Here is an 18,649-nt window from a genome sequence, read left to right as displayed (position 1 = left end):
TCATAATTCATCACACAATCAATGGTGTCGTGAAATAATCGACAAGTAAACAATCTACAAGATCACTACCCAGCGCGTCACGTTGTGTGCATGTAGATCTGCTTTTTTCACTATTTATGATTTTGTTTTTGGACAAATTCTGAAACGAATCATTACTAATACTAATCAGTTGTTTGTTTGTTTTTTTAATAATTGATACGATTGGTTTGATTAACTGTTGCTAACTGTAGCTGATCATGTGACTAGATGACTGAACTGTGATTGGACACTGGTCATAACGAGGTGGGGACAACAAATGGCACTTGTTTTGGTGACAGAAGGCAATGACATTATATTCAAGGTTCTTTTTTATCAAATTAAACCAAATTAAACCATAATTATATGATAATTGATTACACGTTTATTTAAAAGTCTTGACTTTCAGTGATATTTTCCTCGATCATTGTATAATTGTGGAAAATTGAGATATTGAATTACACAGCAAATGTGAAACGTTACTTTTTCTTAGTGCCTTCATTAGGGATGTTGTCATTCTTGTTTTTCAAAACGTGTACACTTTTTGTGTTTTTGTGGTTATCCGTGCTTAACCGTAGCGTGTTGTCATATTTATGAACGCGGTGAATGAAGCCAACTGTCTCGTTACAGGGAGAATCTACGAGGTGAACAGCCTCCAAATACAGTTAGTCATCTGTCTTTCTGGAAATGTCTCCCACTGCCTTGTGTTGTGGTTTCCTAGTTGTCTCTTTATCAGCTACGGTTTCAGAGCAAAGCCTTGTATTTTAAAAGCCAAGCCATTAAAAATGAAAGGGAAACTTTACTGCGGTTCATGTTTACAAAACCGTGTTGCCTCCTTAGCATGCCGCTTGTTTTGATTTAATACTATAGATTTGGTGGCGGTCAGCAGCATCATCATGTCCACATACTGTACATGTTACTTACAGTGAATCCAACAGAATACATGGAGTGGAGTTAGCTGAGACAGTTTGAGGGTTTTAACCAACACACAGATGTAAAGGTTGTTCTGATAGGCACTGATTTATGCAAAACAAAAAAGTAGATGGTTTCCTCTCGACAGAAACGATATGGTAAATAAATACAGTCTTTACTTCTATTAAGTAGCTGGCTGGAAAATGTGTTAAATTCAGTTGAAATCCAGTTCAATCCAGTCTGATCTTTCATTGAGCTTTCTGTGAACTGTGAACGAAAATAACCAATTTACAAGCTCATAATGCATTGCAAAACGCAACGGGTCTGTATTTTTAGAAAAGAGATTTGGAGGCAAATTAGGTGCACCTACTGTATGGAGCCCAGTGGGACCCCAGTACACTACTGTAAGCTAAAGTAACTGCACAAAATATCTGCAAGAACTGAATCGACTGTCCCAAAGCTGGCACTAACCACAGACGCATGGACACTTGGACAGCACTCACCACTAAACATTATCCTTCTTAGACCTTTGAGTATATATAGATTTATTGTTGGCCAACTAATACTACCCAATCAAATGTATGAAAGATTATTCTTAAGTCTAGTGCCTGTTTTCTGTGCAGTACCCTTTCATTATAATCTATTCCAGTAAAGAGCATTAACAGCATTCAGTTTGTCTCTTATTATCTTTTTTTTGTGTGCTGTGTGTGACTGGGGGTATTGAAAGAGAATTTGCCAGAACAGTAGAATTGTCTCGTTTGATTATGGTCTATCCTTAATGCATGTGTACAGTACCCTCCTACCTCAGAAAAATAGAGCTCCCCACTAGCTACAGTGAAGCCACAGTGTAATTCAAGCTTGCACGCACACGCGTGCAGCCGTACACACACACACACACACACACACACACACACACACACACACACACACACACACACACACACACACACACACACACACACACTCACACACACACACTCTTGCATACACACTCGCATATCATCTGCTCAAATGAGATAAACAATCTTCATATCATCATATTAGTTACATGAGGTGTTGAATCTGGCTGACCTGAATCAACTACAGATGAGTTCCGCTAATCTCATTATGCTTTGTAACTATAGACTGTCCCACGTGACACGGTGACAACTTTAAATGTGGCATCGTAATTTATTTTAGAAAATTGACACTGTACAAGCTCCACAATGTGTCAGTACATGTATTGTAGGCTTGAGGACACAAAAGCGGTGTTCGTGTGTTGTGTTAATTGTCTACACACTTCAACACAAAATAAAACTAGAAAAAGTGCCCTTCTGGGCACAGGTCTCCACCAGGAGACATTGTAGCTTGCCTTCATCTGGTGGTTGGATAAAAGGGCAACAAAAGTAAACTAGGGAGTTGGCATACAAAGTTATCCACCGATCCGTGCAGTTAGAGGTAAAAACACTTTTCGGCCAGTTATAGCGCCACCTTGAGGCTGAGTTGAAATTGTTCATGTGGCATTTCTTCCTCGGCCTAGTGGGAATGTGCATGCACAATTTCACGGAAATCACGTGATGTGTTCATGATTTGCAGCATTTTGTTTGAAACTGAGCACTCCTGTGAACTTTGGAAGCCAATCTTAAAGGTATATTCAGTGATTTCACTTAATTCAAATATCACTTATTTTTTTGTTTTGTTGTGATAATCCTCCCTACTATAGAGTGTGCTGGTCATATAAGGAGTTCCTCCCTGTCCCCAGTTAACCCCTGGGGGTCAAAAAACCTTAGGTTTCGTTTTTGACTCTATCCTGATTGGACGAAAGGCTGGGTCCCACAGCCAAAAACGAAACCTAAGGTTTTTTGAGTGAAATCACTGAATATACCTTTAACCAATCAGGATGGAGTCTGAGAAATCTGAAAGACCCGTTTCGTTGAATGGCTCTAGAGAGACTGTGTACCAATTTGCGCGATGTTTGGACAAAATCTGTAGGTGTACTGTGCAAAAACTTGTTTTGCACAAAGCGGCCTCCTGGTGGCGCTATAACAGGCCGTTCTGGAAAGTTTGGGGCAGAGGTTCATCGTTGGCATCCAGGGAGTGTGTGTGCAAAATTTGGCATCGACCGGGTTAACGGTGGCCGAGATTAGCTGCTCACGGACACACACACGGACGGACACACGGACGGACACACGGACACACGGACACACGGACGGACGGAGTGCAAAACATACTCTCCCCCCATGCCTTCGGCCTGGTGGAGACAAAAATTGAGAGAGCTTCACACATGGACTCTGTGTCTTTGGGTTCCCAAACTGTGGGAGTCACTCAAATCACAAATCCAGAACGGGAGCCTGCCAGCTGAGTGGGAAGAAATAATTGCCACAAGGGGTCTGGGATCTGTTGCAGTGCAGTGATCTGATTTATGGTGACCCACTTTATACTGATAGTTCTCCAGACATTCATTAAAGAAAAAAGATGAAACGTGAATTATTCAGGTCAAGTTTTAGTTTTTAGTTTTGGAGGGGTGTGGGCGTGACATCATGAGTTGGCATTGATAGTCAATATTTGATCAGATAAACTTCAGATAACCAAGTCATTGTTTGACGTTCGACCGCATGAAGTAGAGGAGACTATTGAGTTGCAACTTAACACCCAGTGGGGCTTGATTTGACTGCCAAGACAGATGTAAGACATAATTTGACAAACAACTACAATTCAATAAAACCTTAAAGTTACAATAAACAGAAGGGTTTTTATTTCCCTCAGAGTGTGATTGGAATGCATGGCGTTCTATTTTAAGGACATGCAATTACATAACCTTACTAGAACTAATCTGTCGTTGGCTCATATCCAACAGTGGGTTTCAAAAATGTTGTGCCCATGGCACACCAAAGGACAATTCTAAAACTATTAATACCCATGCAAAATAACATCTATAACTATAACATGACTTATCACTATAAACATTTATTTGTATTTACGAATGCCAAATTAAGTTTAACACTACTTTAAAAAATATGTAAAAAAAATCACAGAAATGGCTGATCTACAAGCTCATAAAAAGTGTGGAATTGGTTCATATACAGTACCAGCCTCTTCAAAATGTATACATTCCTTTCACAGTTGGAATGGAATATAATGTTTTTGGCGACTCTAAAGTCTAAATCACCAATTTTCAGGTAGTATCTTGCTACCGTCAAGGTGGGAGGAGGGACTACTGCAGAAGCTATTATATTTTGAACTTGATTTTATTAACTGGACATTTTTAGTGTGCCTCTGAGTGCAGTATGAGTCATCAGATTTATTTATTTTTTCACGAAAATTACACATTGTAAAATCAAGATTACTTTTTTTAACTCTATCTCTACCGCTAGCTGTTAGCATAAACCCCAGTGCCAACAGACGCGTTCACTTTAAAAGACGGAATTTTGGTGCCCGGACCGCTAGGCTACATATTTTATTTTGGCATTTATACATTATTTTGAAAGGACAGTGAGCAGAGGCAGGAAAGGCGGGAGAGAGAGCTAGATGACATGCAGTGCCATGCATTCGAACCCGGGCCAGCTGCGGCAAGGAGTCGGACTACAGTCTTATTTATGTGGTATGCGCTTACTCCTTGAGTTGCCGGGACGCCCCCTTTCTCCCCCATTTAGTTGTTATGCCAATTCCCCTGGAACAGCGAGATATACGTAGTATAGTCCCTGTCACTGCTAACCCCCGCAGTTGGCCACGGGAGAGTGTAGACAACCGCGTCTCCTCTACTCCCACACATGGGGTCACCAGCTGTTTCTTTCCACCTGACAGTGAGGAGTTTCACGGGGAGGGTATAACGCATGTGGAGGAACTTGCTATTCCTTATCAGTTCCTCTCTCTGTTGACTTGGCACCCCAACCGACCTGTAGGAGTCACTAGTACAGCAACGGGCAACACAATCTCCTGCCAGCTTCACACCTGCAAACACAGCAGTAGTTTTATTTCCAGTGCCCGGGCCAAGCCGGAAGCACGATGGAGGAATCAAACCCTAGTCTTCTCAGCGATGGATGAGTACTTTACCCCTATGCCACGTGGATACCTGAAACATCTACAGTATTTTGATGGCATATACAGAACTGTTTGCAGCAGTCCATTATGTCATGTCCCAGTTTGAGTACATCGCGTCATAAATCACACTGGAGGTGAGGTAAGTTCTGGATCCCTCCATCTGAGACAAAGCCCGAGACAAGGTCCTCGAGGGGCATATTCAAGCCTTGGCAAGGTCCACGATGAAAAGATAGTTCCATGTCAAACTGATGTAAACTCAACATCTGACTGCAGTTCTTCCTCCAGACCTCTCCACCTCCCGCTGTGCTCACTCGGTCTCACTCCCAACATGACCTCGTGTGCCGCGTAGCAGACCGAGCACATTGAAATCCTATTCATATAAACACACACCTGTCATGTGGGTTGTTTGCACGCGTGGAGAATGCAGTTCCCTTTCTCTCATCCGGCGACGCATCGGGGAATGTGACATCGGTGCTTTGGTGGATAATAGTTTTAGCAGTTTGTTCTCGAGCTCAATGGACTGTGACTGGATTGTGGAACGCTGGGCTGTATATCTTTCTCCGCTGGCAGATTGTGTTACAGTCAGGGTCACTGTCTGGAGCATTAGCCATCTTTGGCAGTTGCTTGCTGCGTACTCTCCTTGTAGTGGGAGGTCACTGGCTCGGTCCTCCTCCTCACCTGACTTAGAACGCAATCCCACCAAAACAGGTCAAGATCACATGACTGACACTCACACTCCAAGGAATGATAACAAGACGTGCTTTCCATGGCATATTTCATCGATAGTTGACCTGTGATTTTGCTGAGGAAACGCTTGATACGTTGCAGGTTTTGATTAACAGCTCAGGCTTCTTGTGCTACTAAGGTGGTGCTTTCGCCTCGCTTAAGCCAAATTGATGCATTTTCCTGGGTCGCAAAGATACAGATGTGTGATCATCCATCACCTTGCCATCATCAATCTAGACTTGGTGAAGGCCTCGCACAACACCAAATCCAGCAGAAGTGCTTGTTGTATGCTTACTTATCCCTCAGGCCCTGCACCCCATCTATTATGCCTGAGAACAGTAGAGTCTACAGGCTGAAACTGTACTCCCACACTAGGCCAATGAAACGCTGAACACCAGACATCAGTCTTCACAGCAGCTCGCCAGTAAAACTCTATCCCTTCCTCACTGGACAAGGACAGACAGACCAAGGGACTGTCTGTCCCCCCCGTCGCATACTGTACAGTCTCGTGCTATTGGAACCCCAACTCAGATGTTAAATAAGATATATTTCTTCAGAACGTAGAATCATAGTTTATTATAAACCTGCTCCTCGTTACATGACTCATGAGGAGCTCCCAAGCCCTTTGTTTGTGCTATTTCCTGAATGGCTTAATTACCAAGTGCAGTTTGCAATAATTGCACAGATTGTTTGAAGTCTGGCATAGAAATATGCCAGTAAATGCAACTGGAACAAATAAGCAAATCATAATGCCCACAGGGACCTTGCTCTCATCTACAAATTAATGAGGGCCACTGGTTTATAATATTGTTACTGTCGGGCAGAAACCGTGTATCTCCATATTCAAACTTTTTCGTTTTTTTCCCCCATAAATGTATGTCCTACTCCGTCCTACAGGAGTGCTGTGTTAAAGTAGTGAAAATAGAAGTTGTACAAGGTTCACAATGCCTCGTGACATCGCCCAACAGCGACGATATACTGAGAGGAATTAATCTAATGTTGTCTATGTCAGTGGTTCCCAAACCCTTTAGCCCTTTGACCCAAAAGAAAAATTTGACTTTTGCCCGGGACCCAAACTAGTGAAAATAGCAGATCTACAAGCTCACAACGGGCCGCTTTGCGCCGCGTTGTGAGCTTTTAGATCAAACATCTGTTATCTAATTTATTTGTTTGTGCAATATCTTATAAATTTTTATGTTATTTCTTCATGAAATTACTGAAAGAAATATATAATAAAAGCATTTTTTTAATTTTCTGGGCATGTTTTTTTTAAATGTTTTGAAATAACAGAAAAAGTGACCCATAAAAATGTGTCCGCGACCCACAAAAAGGTCCCAACCCAGTGTTTGGGAAACAGTGGTCTATGTGACGAGTGCCTCTCGGTGCTCTTTATGGTGTCCGTTCCTTGTCACCCCCACCAGCGGACTACAGCACCAGCGAGATGCTGGTGAACATGGGCAACCTGCCACTGGACGAGTTCTACCCCGCGGTGGCCATCGTCACGCTCATGCGCATCCTGAGGGACCCCTCGCTCTCCAACCACCACACCATGGTGGTCCAGGCCGTCACCTTCATCTTCAAGTCTCTGGGGCTCAAGTGCGTGCAGTTCCTTCCCCAGGTCATGCCCACCTTCCTCAATGTCATCCGGGTCTGTGATGCCAGCATCCGAGAGGTAGGTTAGACTAGGCTTGGGCAGGCGATTTATTTTCCCACGGTCGTTTATCCCATGTATTTATGTACCTGTGTACATGAAGCACGAGTGTCCTACACTTATTGCCATGTGGGGAATGTTACATTTTGAGGGTTTCATATAAATTGGTGTGTTAATGGACAATTATTTGATCATACTCCAATTTAGGCACTACACAACTTTAAAGGACAACTTTAGTTTTTTTCAACCAAGGTTCATGTTTTAGGTTGTTATTAGAGAAACTAAAAGGTGAGTGTTTTTTCATTTGCTGCTTTCTTTCGTTTTAGGGATTTTAGCTGTTTTTGACAGGGGGGCGGGGGCATTCGAGCATGGGGCTAAATATGTATTTTTTTACAACATTTTATAGCGATTTATTTTTTAATTATTTACTATAGTCCTAATAAACCCCAAGAAATTTCATCTGGCCACAAAACATCACGAGATCTACTAAATGTGTCAAACTGACATTGAGCCTATGACACTCATGGCTTCCCCCCACTAGGCTACCTTCACATTCAGTAGATCCTGTGATTTATTTGTGGCCAGATGTAATTTCCTGGGGTTTATTAGGGCTATAGTAAATAATAAAATAATAAATCTCCATAATATTTTGTAAAAGAATACATATTTAGCACCATGCTCGAATGCCCCCGCCCCCCTGTACAAAACAGCTAAAATCCCTAAAACGAAAGAAAGCAGCAAATGGAAAAGAAATAACACTCATCTTTTACTTTCTCTAATAACAACCTAAAACATGAACCTTGGTTGAAAAAAACTAAAGTTGTCCTTTAAGAAAATGGTCCTGGCTATCTTAATCAGGTTATGCCTTACCTCAATTAACATCATTAGTATATGCAATATATACATTTTAGATTTATTTATTTATTTTGATAAATTGGTAGGTAAAATATCTCTTCTGTTTTGCGTTTCGTAAATGCAGGGCAATTTTCAAATGGCTGGTGGGTAGGTTAAAATGGAAGGTTAAAATGCTTAGTACATTAAAAGGTCCACTGATTTTGCTTCACTTCAAGCTTTTGGACAAGAGTTTGTTTTGTACTCACTCAGTCATGTATTACTCCATCTTGCACATTCAACAAAATGAATAGCATCCAGGCCATGAAATCAAAAGCCAGCCACCCATGAACAAAACCTTGACCCTGGTGGGGACAAGCTAGACTTTCACCTCACAACCCCAAACCTCTCAACTTATTTTGGTTACACCTGTTCTCTCTCCCTCTCTCCCTCTCTCCTGTTGTCTGCAGTTCCTCTTCCAGCAGATGGGAATGGTGGTGTGTTTCGTGAAGGTTCACATCCGTCCCTACATGGATGACATCTTCACCCTCATCAGAGTGAGTAACCCTGCTCAAAGAGTACAGTACATCCACTCCCACTCCCACCTTCTCTCTTTCCTGTGAGTCTGAAAAACAGCTGCAAGCTCTTAATTACACTCAGTTGTTCTCTCTCTGTGCTTTCCTCATTAGGGGTATTTCATCCCCCTCCCACCCCCCCTCGGGACAGAGTTCGGCCCTGTGTCTCACAGCAACACACAACATGTGTGGCATACTTAAAAGGGACACATGAAAAGAGCTTTTGAGAGTATGGGAAGTTAATTTTATTTACATTGAGGTCCTCTGAAGACATGTGCGTTTAATAGCCTCGCTTTCATTTTGTGTATAGTCTTCATTTGCTTGAATTACAGTCATTTTTCGAAACAAAATGTACAAGTCAGTTCAGCCATTGGACTGTGGCAGGAGTTTCCCTTTTTAATCCAGACAGCGTTGCTCTAGCAGCATATTGGTTAAGAGAGAATAGCCGAGAGAGATGACACAAAGTGGCACAGACTACTATGCCACTAAGCCACAATCGCATTCAGCAATGTGCCACGCATCAAATACCCACCTTCCTCCTTTAGCACCTGTGTGCCGCTAGTGGGGCTCTAATGCTGAATTCACAATAACAGGTATTGTGGTTTTCCTCTTAGCGTTTTTCTGCTACAGTACCGGTACATGTTTGTGAACAAAACGTACAAAACTTCCATGTCACCTTTGTGTGTATGTATGCTAGGGCTGCACGATATATATCACGATATATATGGCAGATATCTCGATATCGATACGATGACGATATATCGTGCAGCCCTAGCTGACACCGTCGTCGGGAGAGACTCCAGACCTGAATCGCCAGAACATATTTTCTTAATGGGCGTGGCTAGTGATGCAGGGCTGGAGCCAGGCTACAACAGGACAGAGGGACAAACGAGTGATGGTTTATTTTCCGAGGGGCACAGGCTAAAATAGAGGGCTGGCTTTAGAAGTGGACGATATATTGTCGATATAGACAATATATCGATATGTCGACGATATATCTATATCGCGATACCGTTGCCTTTTTGCGATACTGATATTGTGCATGTTCATACCTCGATAACGATACGATAACGATATATTGTGCAGCCCTAATGTATGCTTAGTCAAGACCACAGTGCATTTCTGGTTGATTGCTGTTTTGTCTCACCTCAAACCTCAGTTCAGTCCGCCTCCTGACGCAACAAATTGCTCCCCGCCATAGACAAGGACCCATGCTGCCAAGTGTGAATGTGGTGTGAATTTGTTCCCATACTCTTCTGTCAGCCAGACAGTCAGGCCATCTACAACAACTCATCTCCAAAACCACTGGCTGCATTGCCATGGAATATTTGCACAAAGAAAATAAGCAAATTACAAGGATACACGCCACCATAAGGCTAAAATGTCTGGCACTTGCACATAAGATATCTCCAAATCTATTTGGCAGATTACCATGAAACTTGCTGTGCGCATTCCTGCTTCCTGGAGGATGAACCCTATCCATTTGAGTGACCCCATGACCTCTTTCTTTAGTGCCACCTTCACTCAGTCTAAATGAGCAACCTGCAATCTTCTCATTAGATAATGAGATGTCTGATAATATAATGTTCAGTTCAAATAGGATTGTTTTGGCGAGTCACCAGTTAACAGGATCGGTGGCGGACATTTAGGGCCGTCTTTTAGGCTAGACTGCCTATAAAGTATAAAGTTACCTTTGAACAGCCACTGCACCGACCGCTGAGTTGCTTGTCATGAACATCCACTTTAAAACTTTTGTAGTGGTGAAAAATATTCCAAAGTGCCGAACAGACCGGACGGCTTTCCCATTGTATTACAATAGGGACTCAATTTCCCATAACCCTTTGCACACCGGAGCGACAGACCTTTTGCGATGACGTCATCAACACGCGTCTCATATCCCATTCTGTCCGGTGGATTGCCTGTATGACGTAACACTGAATAAAACGAATGCAAATGACATTCATTAAACAATGAAAACAACTCTGGCAACTCGCGAATCGTGTGTTCTACAATTCTTTAACTCGGGAAACTCGCGATTAGTAGTCAAAGTGAACTTAAAATGTGATTGTTTTATTATTTTATGTGATTATTTTGGGGAGTCCCCAGTTAAAATATGATTATTTTGAAGGTTCGCAGCCTGAAAAGGTTGAGAACCTCTAGTGCAACCTTTTCTGCAAGAAAAATGTCCAATGGTGTGTAAGGAGCAGCATGGCCTGCAGGGGCTGCCAGCAGTAGACTCATGGTCCTGATTCTTCTAGCTAACATATTATGAACGCCTCGCAGGGAAAAGAACTAGAGAGAACTGGGCCATTCCACCTTGAGAGCCTCTGACTTAATAAATGGGGAGTCAAACAAAGGATCTATTCATTTTCGTTCCAGTCTACCTCATGCATCCAGATGGAGGGGGCTGGAATAGCCATTCAGGACACGCAAACACACATACATACACGCACGCACGCACACACGCTCGCACATACACTCTCAAACTATGCGGCCATAGGCAGGGCAACGCAGGAAAGCGGGGGCAGAACACCTCAGCCAACTTTCACAGCTGAAGCCCATTCGTATATTGACGTATTACGTGACTTTGAGTTCTCTCTCCCTGTCTCTTTCTTACCATCTTCTTCCTGTTGTTTCATTCTCTTGTCCTAAACTCTATTATCTCTAATGTACCCAGTCACTGCTCTGGCACCAAGCTTTTCCTAGACGCTGTCAGTAGCCACACGGGAGACGTGATATCAATTCCAATTGACAGGAAATTGTCTTTGCCATTTGCACCTCGCACCCTCCCCAATCTGGCACATGAGACCTCTGTCCAGCACCTCATTCTCTCTCTCTCTCGCTCTCGCTCTCGCTCTCGCTCTCTCTTGCTCTCTCTGTCTCTCCCTCCCTCCTCCCCTCTCTCTCCATCTCTCTTCCTCCCTCTCTCCCCTCTCTATCTAAGCTTTCTCTCCCCCCCCCCCCCCCCCCCCTCTCTCTCTCTCTCTCCGTCCCTCTCCCCCTCCCATTGACAGAAACACATTTTGACCCAGGCCTCTTGGGCCGAGACCCACATACTCCCACAGCACCAATAGATTTTACCACAGCAAAGGTAGATGAGGTAGTGTTTGGACGTCCCCATCCACATGTCGTAAAAGAAAAGGCATACATCAGAGTCACACGAATCTGGGTCATTGGTCATTTTGGATAGAGGCATAGCTCAATGTCTTCATTACGACCTGACTTCCTGCACTAAAGCACAATATTACATTCTCAACTCATACTTTACTTTTAGCCACTGACGGTGTGTTAAAGCAGGGGTTCTCAACGTTTTTGGTTGTGGGACCCCTGGAAATGCTTCGGCCATCTCTCGCGACACCCTCCCCGCCCAATACAAATTGGCCACTACAATAACAATTTACAATTACAATTTAGGCATTTAGCAGACGCTCTTAATCCAGAGCGACTTACATTAAGCAAGAACAAAAAAGCATGGGAATACATCACATAAAAACATTTATCATGAAACATGCGTAAGCTAAGAAAGTAACAGTGGAATATCTATATAATTAAACTATACATATAAACTATACATATATACTACTATGCTATACATATGTACTATGACGTGCTATGACTACATACAATGCAATTATAGTGCCGTCTACATAACATGCTATAAGTCTGTATCGAATGCTATCTAAGTCTACATAAATGCTATCTAAGGGGGTTGGGTGTGTTATGTGTTATGGTCCATGATGGAGTCTGAAAAGGTGGGTTTTCAGACTACGGCGGAAGATTGGGAGTGATGCTGCAGTTCTGACTGTAATGGGAAGTGCATTCCACAGTTTTGGAGCCAGAAGGGAGAAGAGTTTGGGACGTGTGGAGCGTTGTGCCGCGTGTAACCTTAATAATAGAGAAAATACATCATAAATAAATGCTGAAACCAGATATAATCATTAAAAGAGAATTCCATGCTAGAATGCTTTCTTACCTTTCTTTGTAGTTGTTACGTCCCCACCAAAGAGGTCCAGGTGTTTCTTTGTGCAAAAACTCCTTATTGGCTATTTTCCCTACCATAAGCCCTCAATGAATTGCATTGCATTGAATGGGAATTGAATGGGGCTATGGGGTGTTATGCTAGTTCGCTTATTTCCATCGAAAGAAGTAGTAAAGTGTGCCGCTTGGGATATTATTTACATTATGAAGAGAGGATATATACAAATAAATTATCATTTTGAGCGATGGAAATAAGCAAATTAGCACAACACCCCATAGCCCCATTCAATTCCCATTCAATTCAATGCAATTCATTTAGGGCTTATGTTAGGGGAAATAGCCAATAAGGAGCTTTTGCACAAAATAACACCTGGACCTCTTTGGTGGGGACGTAACAACTACAAAGAAAGGTAAGAAATCCTTTTAGTATGGAATTCTCCTTTAAGGAAAGTTGGTACTATGTAAACTCTTAATTTCCATTTTGCCTCTTTTTTTAAGAATAATTTGGCGACCCCCTGAGGGGTCGTGACCCCCATGTTGTTTTTAGGTTTTTTTATTTTTTATTTTGGGGCTTCAAAATTATGGCTCCATTGATAGGACAGTAGACTGACAGGAAATAGGGAGAGATAGGTAGCAGAGATGCCCACGAGTCACGGAGATCAGAGTCTTTCGGGGTCGACTAGTACGAGTCGAGTCTAGAGTCGCATTTGTGGTTAATTAAACTGAGACTCGAGTGCGACTCGAGTCTCAGTTTAATAAATGTAATTATTTGTTTATACGACGGCTGTAAAGGCTGAAATACAGTGATCTACACCCAGCCCTAAATGAAAAATGAATTAATGTTTATCAGAATAGTATGCTATAGCTACATATAATATAGATTAATTTAGGCTCCGCTGCTCTTTGCGTCTATATTAAGTATCAATCAAATTGCGCGCAGCATCGACATTCCCCGCTGTTGGTCACCACAGCCGTTTTCAGGAGGAAAGGCACAATGTACTAAAGTCAAAGTCATACGATTTGTCACACACGTTAGCGCAGTGAAATTTGTTCTCTGCATTTGACCCATCTCTTGGAGCATGCAGCCAAGGAGCAGTGAGCTGCAGCCGTGCCGCGCTCGGGAATCATTTGATTCGTGGATTTGACCCCCCAATCCAACCCTTTGATGCTGAGTGCTAAGCAGGGAGGCATTGGGTGATTTGGGTCCCATTTTTACAGTCTTTGGGTATGACCCGGCCGGGGATCGAAGTTCGGACACTCTAACCACAAGGCCACTGTCTGGTACTACTCACGTGGCTGTTAAAGTTCCAACCTTCTCGTGGTTCCATTTCCAGAACAGGAGTTTGAAGTATAGGTATCTCCATTTAGTTTCCACCGAAGTAACGCCAAAGCAGTTATGTAGTGTCTCCGTTCGAAAAGTGAACCTTTTTCCATTCATCTTATTCGTGCAATGTTCCAAAACAGAGCTACAGCTATATCGTCGTGACAACTGACAAGTGACAACTTTAAATAGGCTATTAAATATCTAATACTGTAAGTTTACGGTTTACATCAATCACCTCTCAAACTGGCTTGTTCCAATATGTAATGTGCGTCGGGCCAGCTACCCCCCAAAATAACAGACATGTCGACACGCTGTTTCGTGGCGTGTTGAAAGCTTGCAGATCTGTTCTTTTGGACACAACATAATCAATGATGCATGACGCGCGATGGAATATAGTTAATTACGTAGTGTTTAATAACAGTGTTGTTTTTGGCGGCACATTTTGATTTTAGTTTCAGTCTCTTGAATAGCTTTCATTTTGTTTTAGTCACATTTTAGTCACCTGGAATGTTTTAGTGTTTAGTCTAGTTTTAGAAGACTAAATATCATAAGATTTTAGTCTACTAAATCTACAGGTGATTTAGTCGACTAAAATGTATTTTGGCGGGCCTTGATACCGTCATAATGACTGTTGGCTGCGACGAGTTGTGAGCTTGTAGAACGGCTATTTTCAGCATGCAACCAGGTGTAAAATTATTTATACTGGATCTCTTGTCCACTAGCCCCTTCCTAACATTTTAGTCTAGTTTTTATTTGTTGTTGAGTCCGAGTCGAGTCTAGAGTCCCATTTGTGGCGACTCGAGTGCGACTTGAGTAAGAGTCTTTAACTCGATTCGCCATCTCTGATGGGTAGTGACTTGCAGCAAAGGTCTCCGGGATTCGACCCCGGCATTGCAAGCCTAGGGTGCCCGGACCACCACGCCGGCAGACTGGGCGGTTTTATGTTTTTTTTAATCTTGTGCAGGACATTAACCTTGTGTTTGTAAAATGTGCTTTATAAATAAAGTGTATTGAATTGCATCGTTCTTTTCCATTTCTTTTATCGTTGCTTTGTTACTTTAGGAGTACTGGACGCCCAACAACCCCATGCAGAACACCATCATCCTGTTGATCGAGCAGATCGTGGTGGCTCTGGGCGGTGAGTTCAAGCTCTACCTGCCCCAGCTCATCCCTCACATGCTGCGAGTCTTCATGCACGACAACAGCACCGGCCGCAGTGTCACCATCAAGGTGAGGGCATTTCTTTGACTAACACATTCACCTTCACATTGTACAGTACTGGCTGATGTAAATGGTGCATTTATATAGTGCTTTTATCCAAAGTGCTTTACATACGTTGTGCAATACATTCACCCATACACCAATGGCGGAGGAAACCATGCAAGGCAGCAACCTGCACATCACTTCGACACCAACTTCCATATCAAGAACAATAACTAAAAAATATACCTAAAATTGTTGTGGATGGCCGAGTCCACACTACGAACGAATTTGATTAATAATAATAATAATAATAAATAAATAACAGAACCAACCGTTCATCTGACAGTGTGGATCATCATTATCTTTATAATTATCATCCTTTATTCCTTGGTGTGGACAGCCTTTTACTGCTGCTTAGCTACTTTCCATCGGCTATTTTTGCGCGACACTGCCATACAATGAATACAATAAAATAAGGGCTATTGTGGATAATGGATACTTTTTTGTGTGTGATTTCTTTTTTTTGCATTATATTTAGCACCTCAGAAAGTGAAATGTGGTTTTGTTGCACCCTACTGACACTCGATAAGTGTAGGCACAACAAGAAGTTCAGTTGACTCAGGACTTAAGAGGTAGCGTTGCTATGTCAGTCTGTGGCTGTGTCCATACCCCGTGCCAACTTCCGCATCTTGCCCGCATGACACTAATACAGCATCCCAAAGCCAGCGATGCGGAGCTGGCACCTTCTCCTCTTTCAGCTGTCGCTGATGCTTATCCCATTCATTTCCCCTCAAACTCAGAATCTAAGCCTGGAGCAGAGACCGCAAAGACCGACAATCACAGGCCTGCGGTCATCCAGAGTCTCTCTCTATCTCTATCTCTCTCTCTCTCTCTCTCTCGCTCTCTCTCGCTCTCCTGTTCCTGCTTTGTCTCAGCGTCTGCCGTGTTAGATAACCCAGTAGAGACCACCGCCGTCTGGGTAGGCTATAACCCGAGGCCAGGGTCTGGGCTAATGTGTGGAGCACGAGATGGGGTCGCGGACAGAGGCAGCCGGGGAATCGGGTTACTTTCCAGCCTGAAGGAAAAGAAAAGAAAACAGATCTCCATCATTTAAGGAGCTGTTCTGACTATCCAACCCCCAAACACACACACACACACACACACACACACACCGCTCTCCAGACCCCCGCCTCGGCTTCCTGCAGTCTCGCCTGGCGCAATTTAGACATGGGGGCTGGTGGGAAGGGGGCCTGTCTATAGTTGGCTGTAACAGACGTCATCCCTCTAAACCACCGTCAATATGCAGGCCTGCATGCACGAATGCACGCATGCACGCACATGCATGCATACACACTCACACACACACACACACACACAATGTGACACCTCTTCCCATTAGCTCCAGAAATGGTGCGTGACTTGGTTCCCCAGAAAACACCCACGTCATTTCACCAAAGGTTGTGAAATCCTCACTTATGACATGTTTGGAGATGGCTTGCTCGGAAGAGGAGGGCCAGCAGTACCAAGAACGTCCGCTATGTTTCGTCTCGCAAACCAAAATCACGATTAAGTCACCTTCCTGGAAAAAAATAATGTAATAACAAAACGTGCAGGTTTTCCACGAGAAGTACTCCAGAAAACCCATTTAGTCTTAATGGGCCTTTTTCGAGTTTGATCCATTCAACGGTGTGCTCTCTTTTCCAGCTGCTCAACGCCATCCAGCTGTTTGGCGCCAACCTGGACGACTACCTCCACCTGCTGCTGCCGCCCATCGTCAAACTGTTTGACGCCCCAGATGTCCCCCTGCAGGCACGCAAGTCAGTACCGTGACCTTGCCTGCTGTTTGTGACCGTGTGTGTGCCTGCTGTTTGTGACCGTGTGTGTGCCTGCTGTTTGTGACCGTGTGTGTGCCTGCTGTTTGTGACCGTGTGTGTGCCTGCTGTTTGTGACCGTGTGTGTGCCTGCTGTTTGTGACCGTGTGTGTGCATGCTGTTTGTGACCGTGTGTGTGCCTGCTGTTTGTGACCGTGTGTGTGCCTGCTGTTTGTGACCGTGACCATGCCTGCTGTTTGTGACCGTGTGTGTGCCTGCTGTTTGCTACCGTGTGTGTGCCTGCTGTTTGCTACCGTGTGTGTGCCTGCTGTTTGTGACCGTGACCATGCCTGCTGTTTGTGACCGTGTGTGTGCCTGCTGTTTGCTACCGTGTGTGTGCCTGCTGTTTGTGACCGTGACCGTGCCTGCTGTTTGTGACCGTGACCGTGCCTGCTGTTTGCTACCGTGTGTGTGCCTGCTGTTTGTGACCGTGTGTGTGCCTGCTGTTTGTGACCGTGTGTGTGCCTGCTGTTTGTGACCGTGTGTGTGCCTGCTATTTGTGACCGTGTGTGTGCCTGCTGTTTGTGACCGTGTGTGTGCCTGCTGTTTGTGACCGTGACCGTGCCTGCTGTTTGTGACCGTGACCGTGCCTGCTGTTTGTGACCGTGACCGTGCCTGCTGTTTGTGACTGTGTGTGCGCTATCTCTACATAATATGCTATCTAAATTACATAAGTTTAGCCTTTGCATATACACCTGTAAGGTCGCCGAGACTAGTGCGAGTGCTACACACAGACTAGTGCAAGTGCTACACTTACATCCAGTTACTTTATCACAATTTCTTGGGAACAAATACAATTATTTAATGTTACTATATATACAATATTGCCATGTTATTTCCAAACTTTCTCAATTACACAATATAACAACTTGTAGCTCCATGTTTTTATTTAATTAAATCAGATGGTTCAGGTTCATGTGTATCCAGTTAGCTTAGATTAGAGTGCTCGCCTTTTGAACAACATGGTTCTGGGTTCAATATTTTGTGAGTAGCACATCTTGGGTAACCGACACCTATACTTAGTTGTACGCCAGTGTCTTTCTCACCCCGGAAATACATGAAGCAGATATACAAGCTCACAACGTACCATGCTGTGTTGTGAGCTTTAAGAGCTTTTATTTTCGGTGTGAGACACAATGCGCAACCAAGTACAACTCAGTCTTAAGACAGGCGGTAAGTATGGAGCTGACAGTGTGGCGTTCCACCTTATCCCTTTTCTGGTGCCTTGTAAGGGGAATAGACACCCTCGTTGCTCGGCTAATGCCAACAATAAGCCCCTCCGACATACTTACTTCATGTTCAAGTAGGACCAACGTTGAGATAAAGAGGACATGATTGAGTGAATCATTGTCCATTGTCCAGATACAATGAAAACAAGTTTTCATTCTCAATACGTCATAGTTTTGATATATTGCACAGCTCTACTAACACCCTAGAAATAATGTGCCCTACATTTCCAGAAGTACAGTACCTGTGCCAGCGCTTACATATCGTAGAGCTTATTAACTTTTATGTGGCCTCTCTTCGGCTCTTCGGTAAATAC

At 43.5% G+C, this 18,649-nt stretch overlaps 1 protein-coding gene across 6 annotated transcripts in view; it reads left to right on the top strand.

Moving 5' to 3' along the window:
* mtor (mechanistic target of rapamycin kinase) overlaps positions 1 to 18,649 on the top strand; it is a 141,249-nt gene that overhangs the window by 16,672 nt on the left and 105,928 nt on the right. For all 6 annotated transcript variants that reach the window (XM_083769578.1, XM_083769579.1, XM_083769577.1 and 3 more), the window contains exons 20-23: positions 7,095 to 7,345; positions 8,626 to 8,712; positions 15,095 to 15,262; positions 16,940 to 17,052. In XM_083769578.1, coding sequence (XP_083625704.1) covers positions 7,095 to 7,345; positions 8,626 to 8,712; positions 15,095 to 15,262; positions 16,940 to 17,052 — 619 coding nt within the window. The remainder of the gene's footprint in view (positions 1 to 7,094; positions 7,346 to 8,625; positions 8,713 to 15,094; positions 15,263 to 16,939; positions 17,053 to 18,649) is intronic.

The sequence above is a fragment of the Protomyctophum parallelum genome, assembly GCF_964188405.1.
Source record: "Protomyctophum parallelum genome assembly, chromosome: 7".
Lineage (NCBI taxonomy): Eukaryota > Metazoa > Chordata > Actinopteri > Myctophiformes > Myctophidae > Protomyctophum > Protomyctophum parallelum.
The sequence above is the reverse complement of the archived record's forward strand: the minus strand, read 5'-3'. Positions and strand labels throughout refer to the sequence as shown.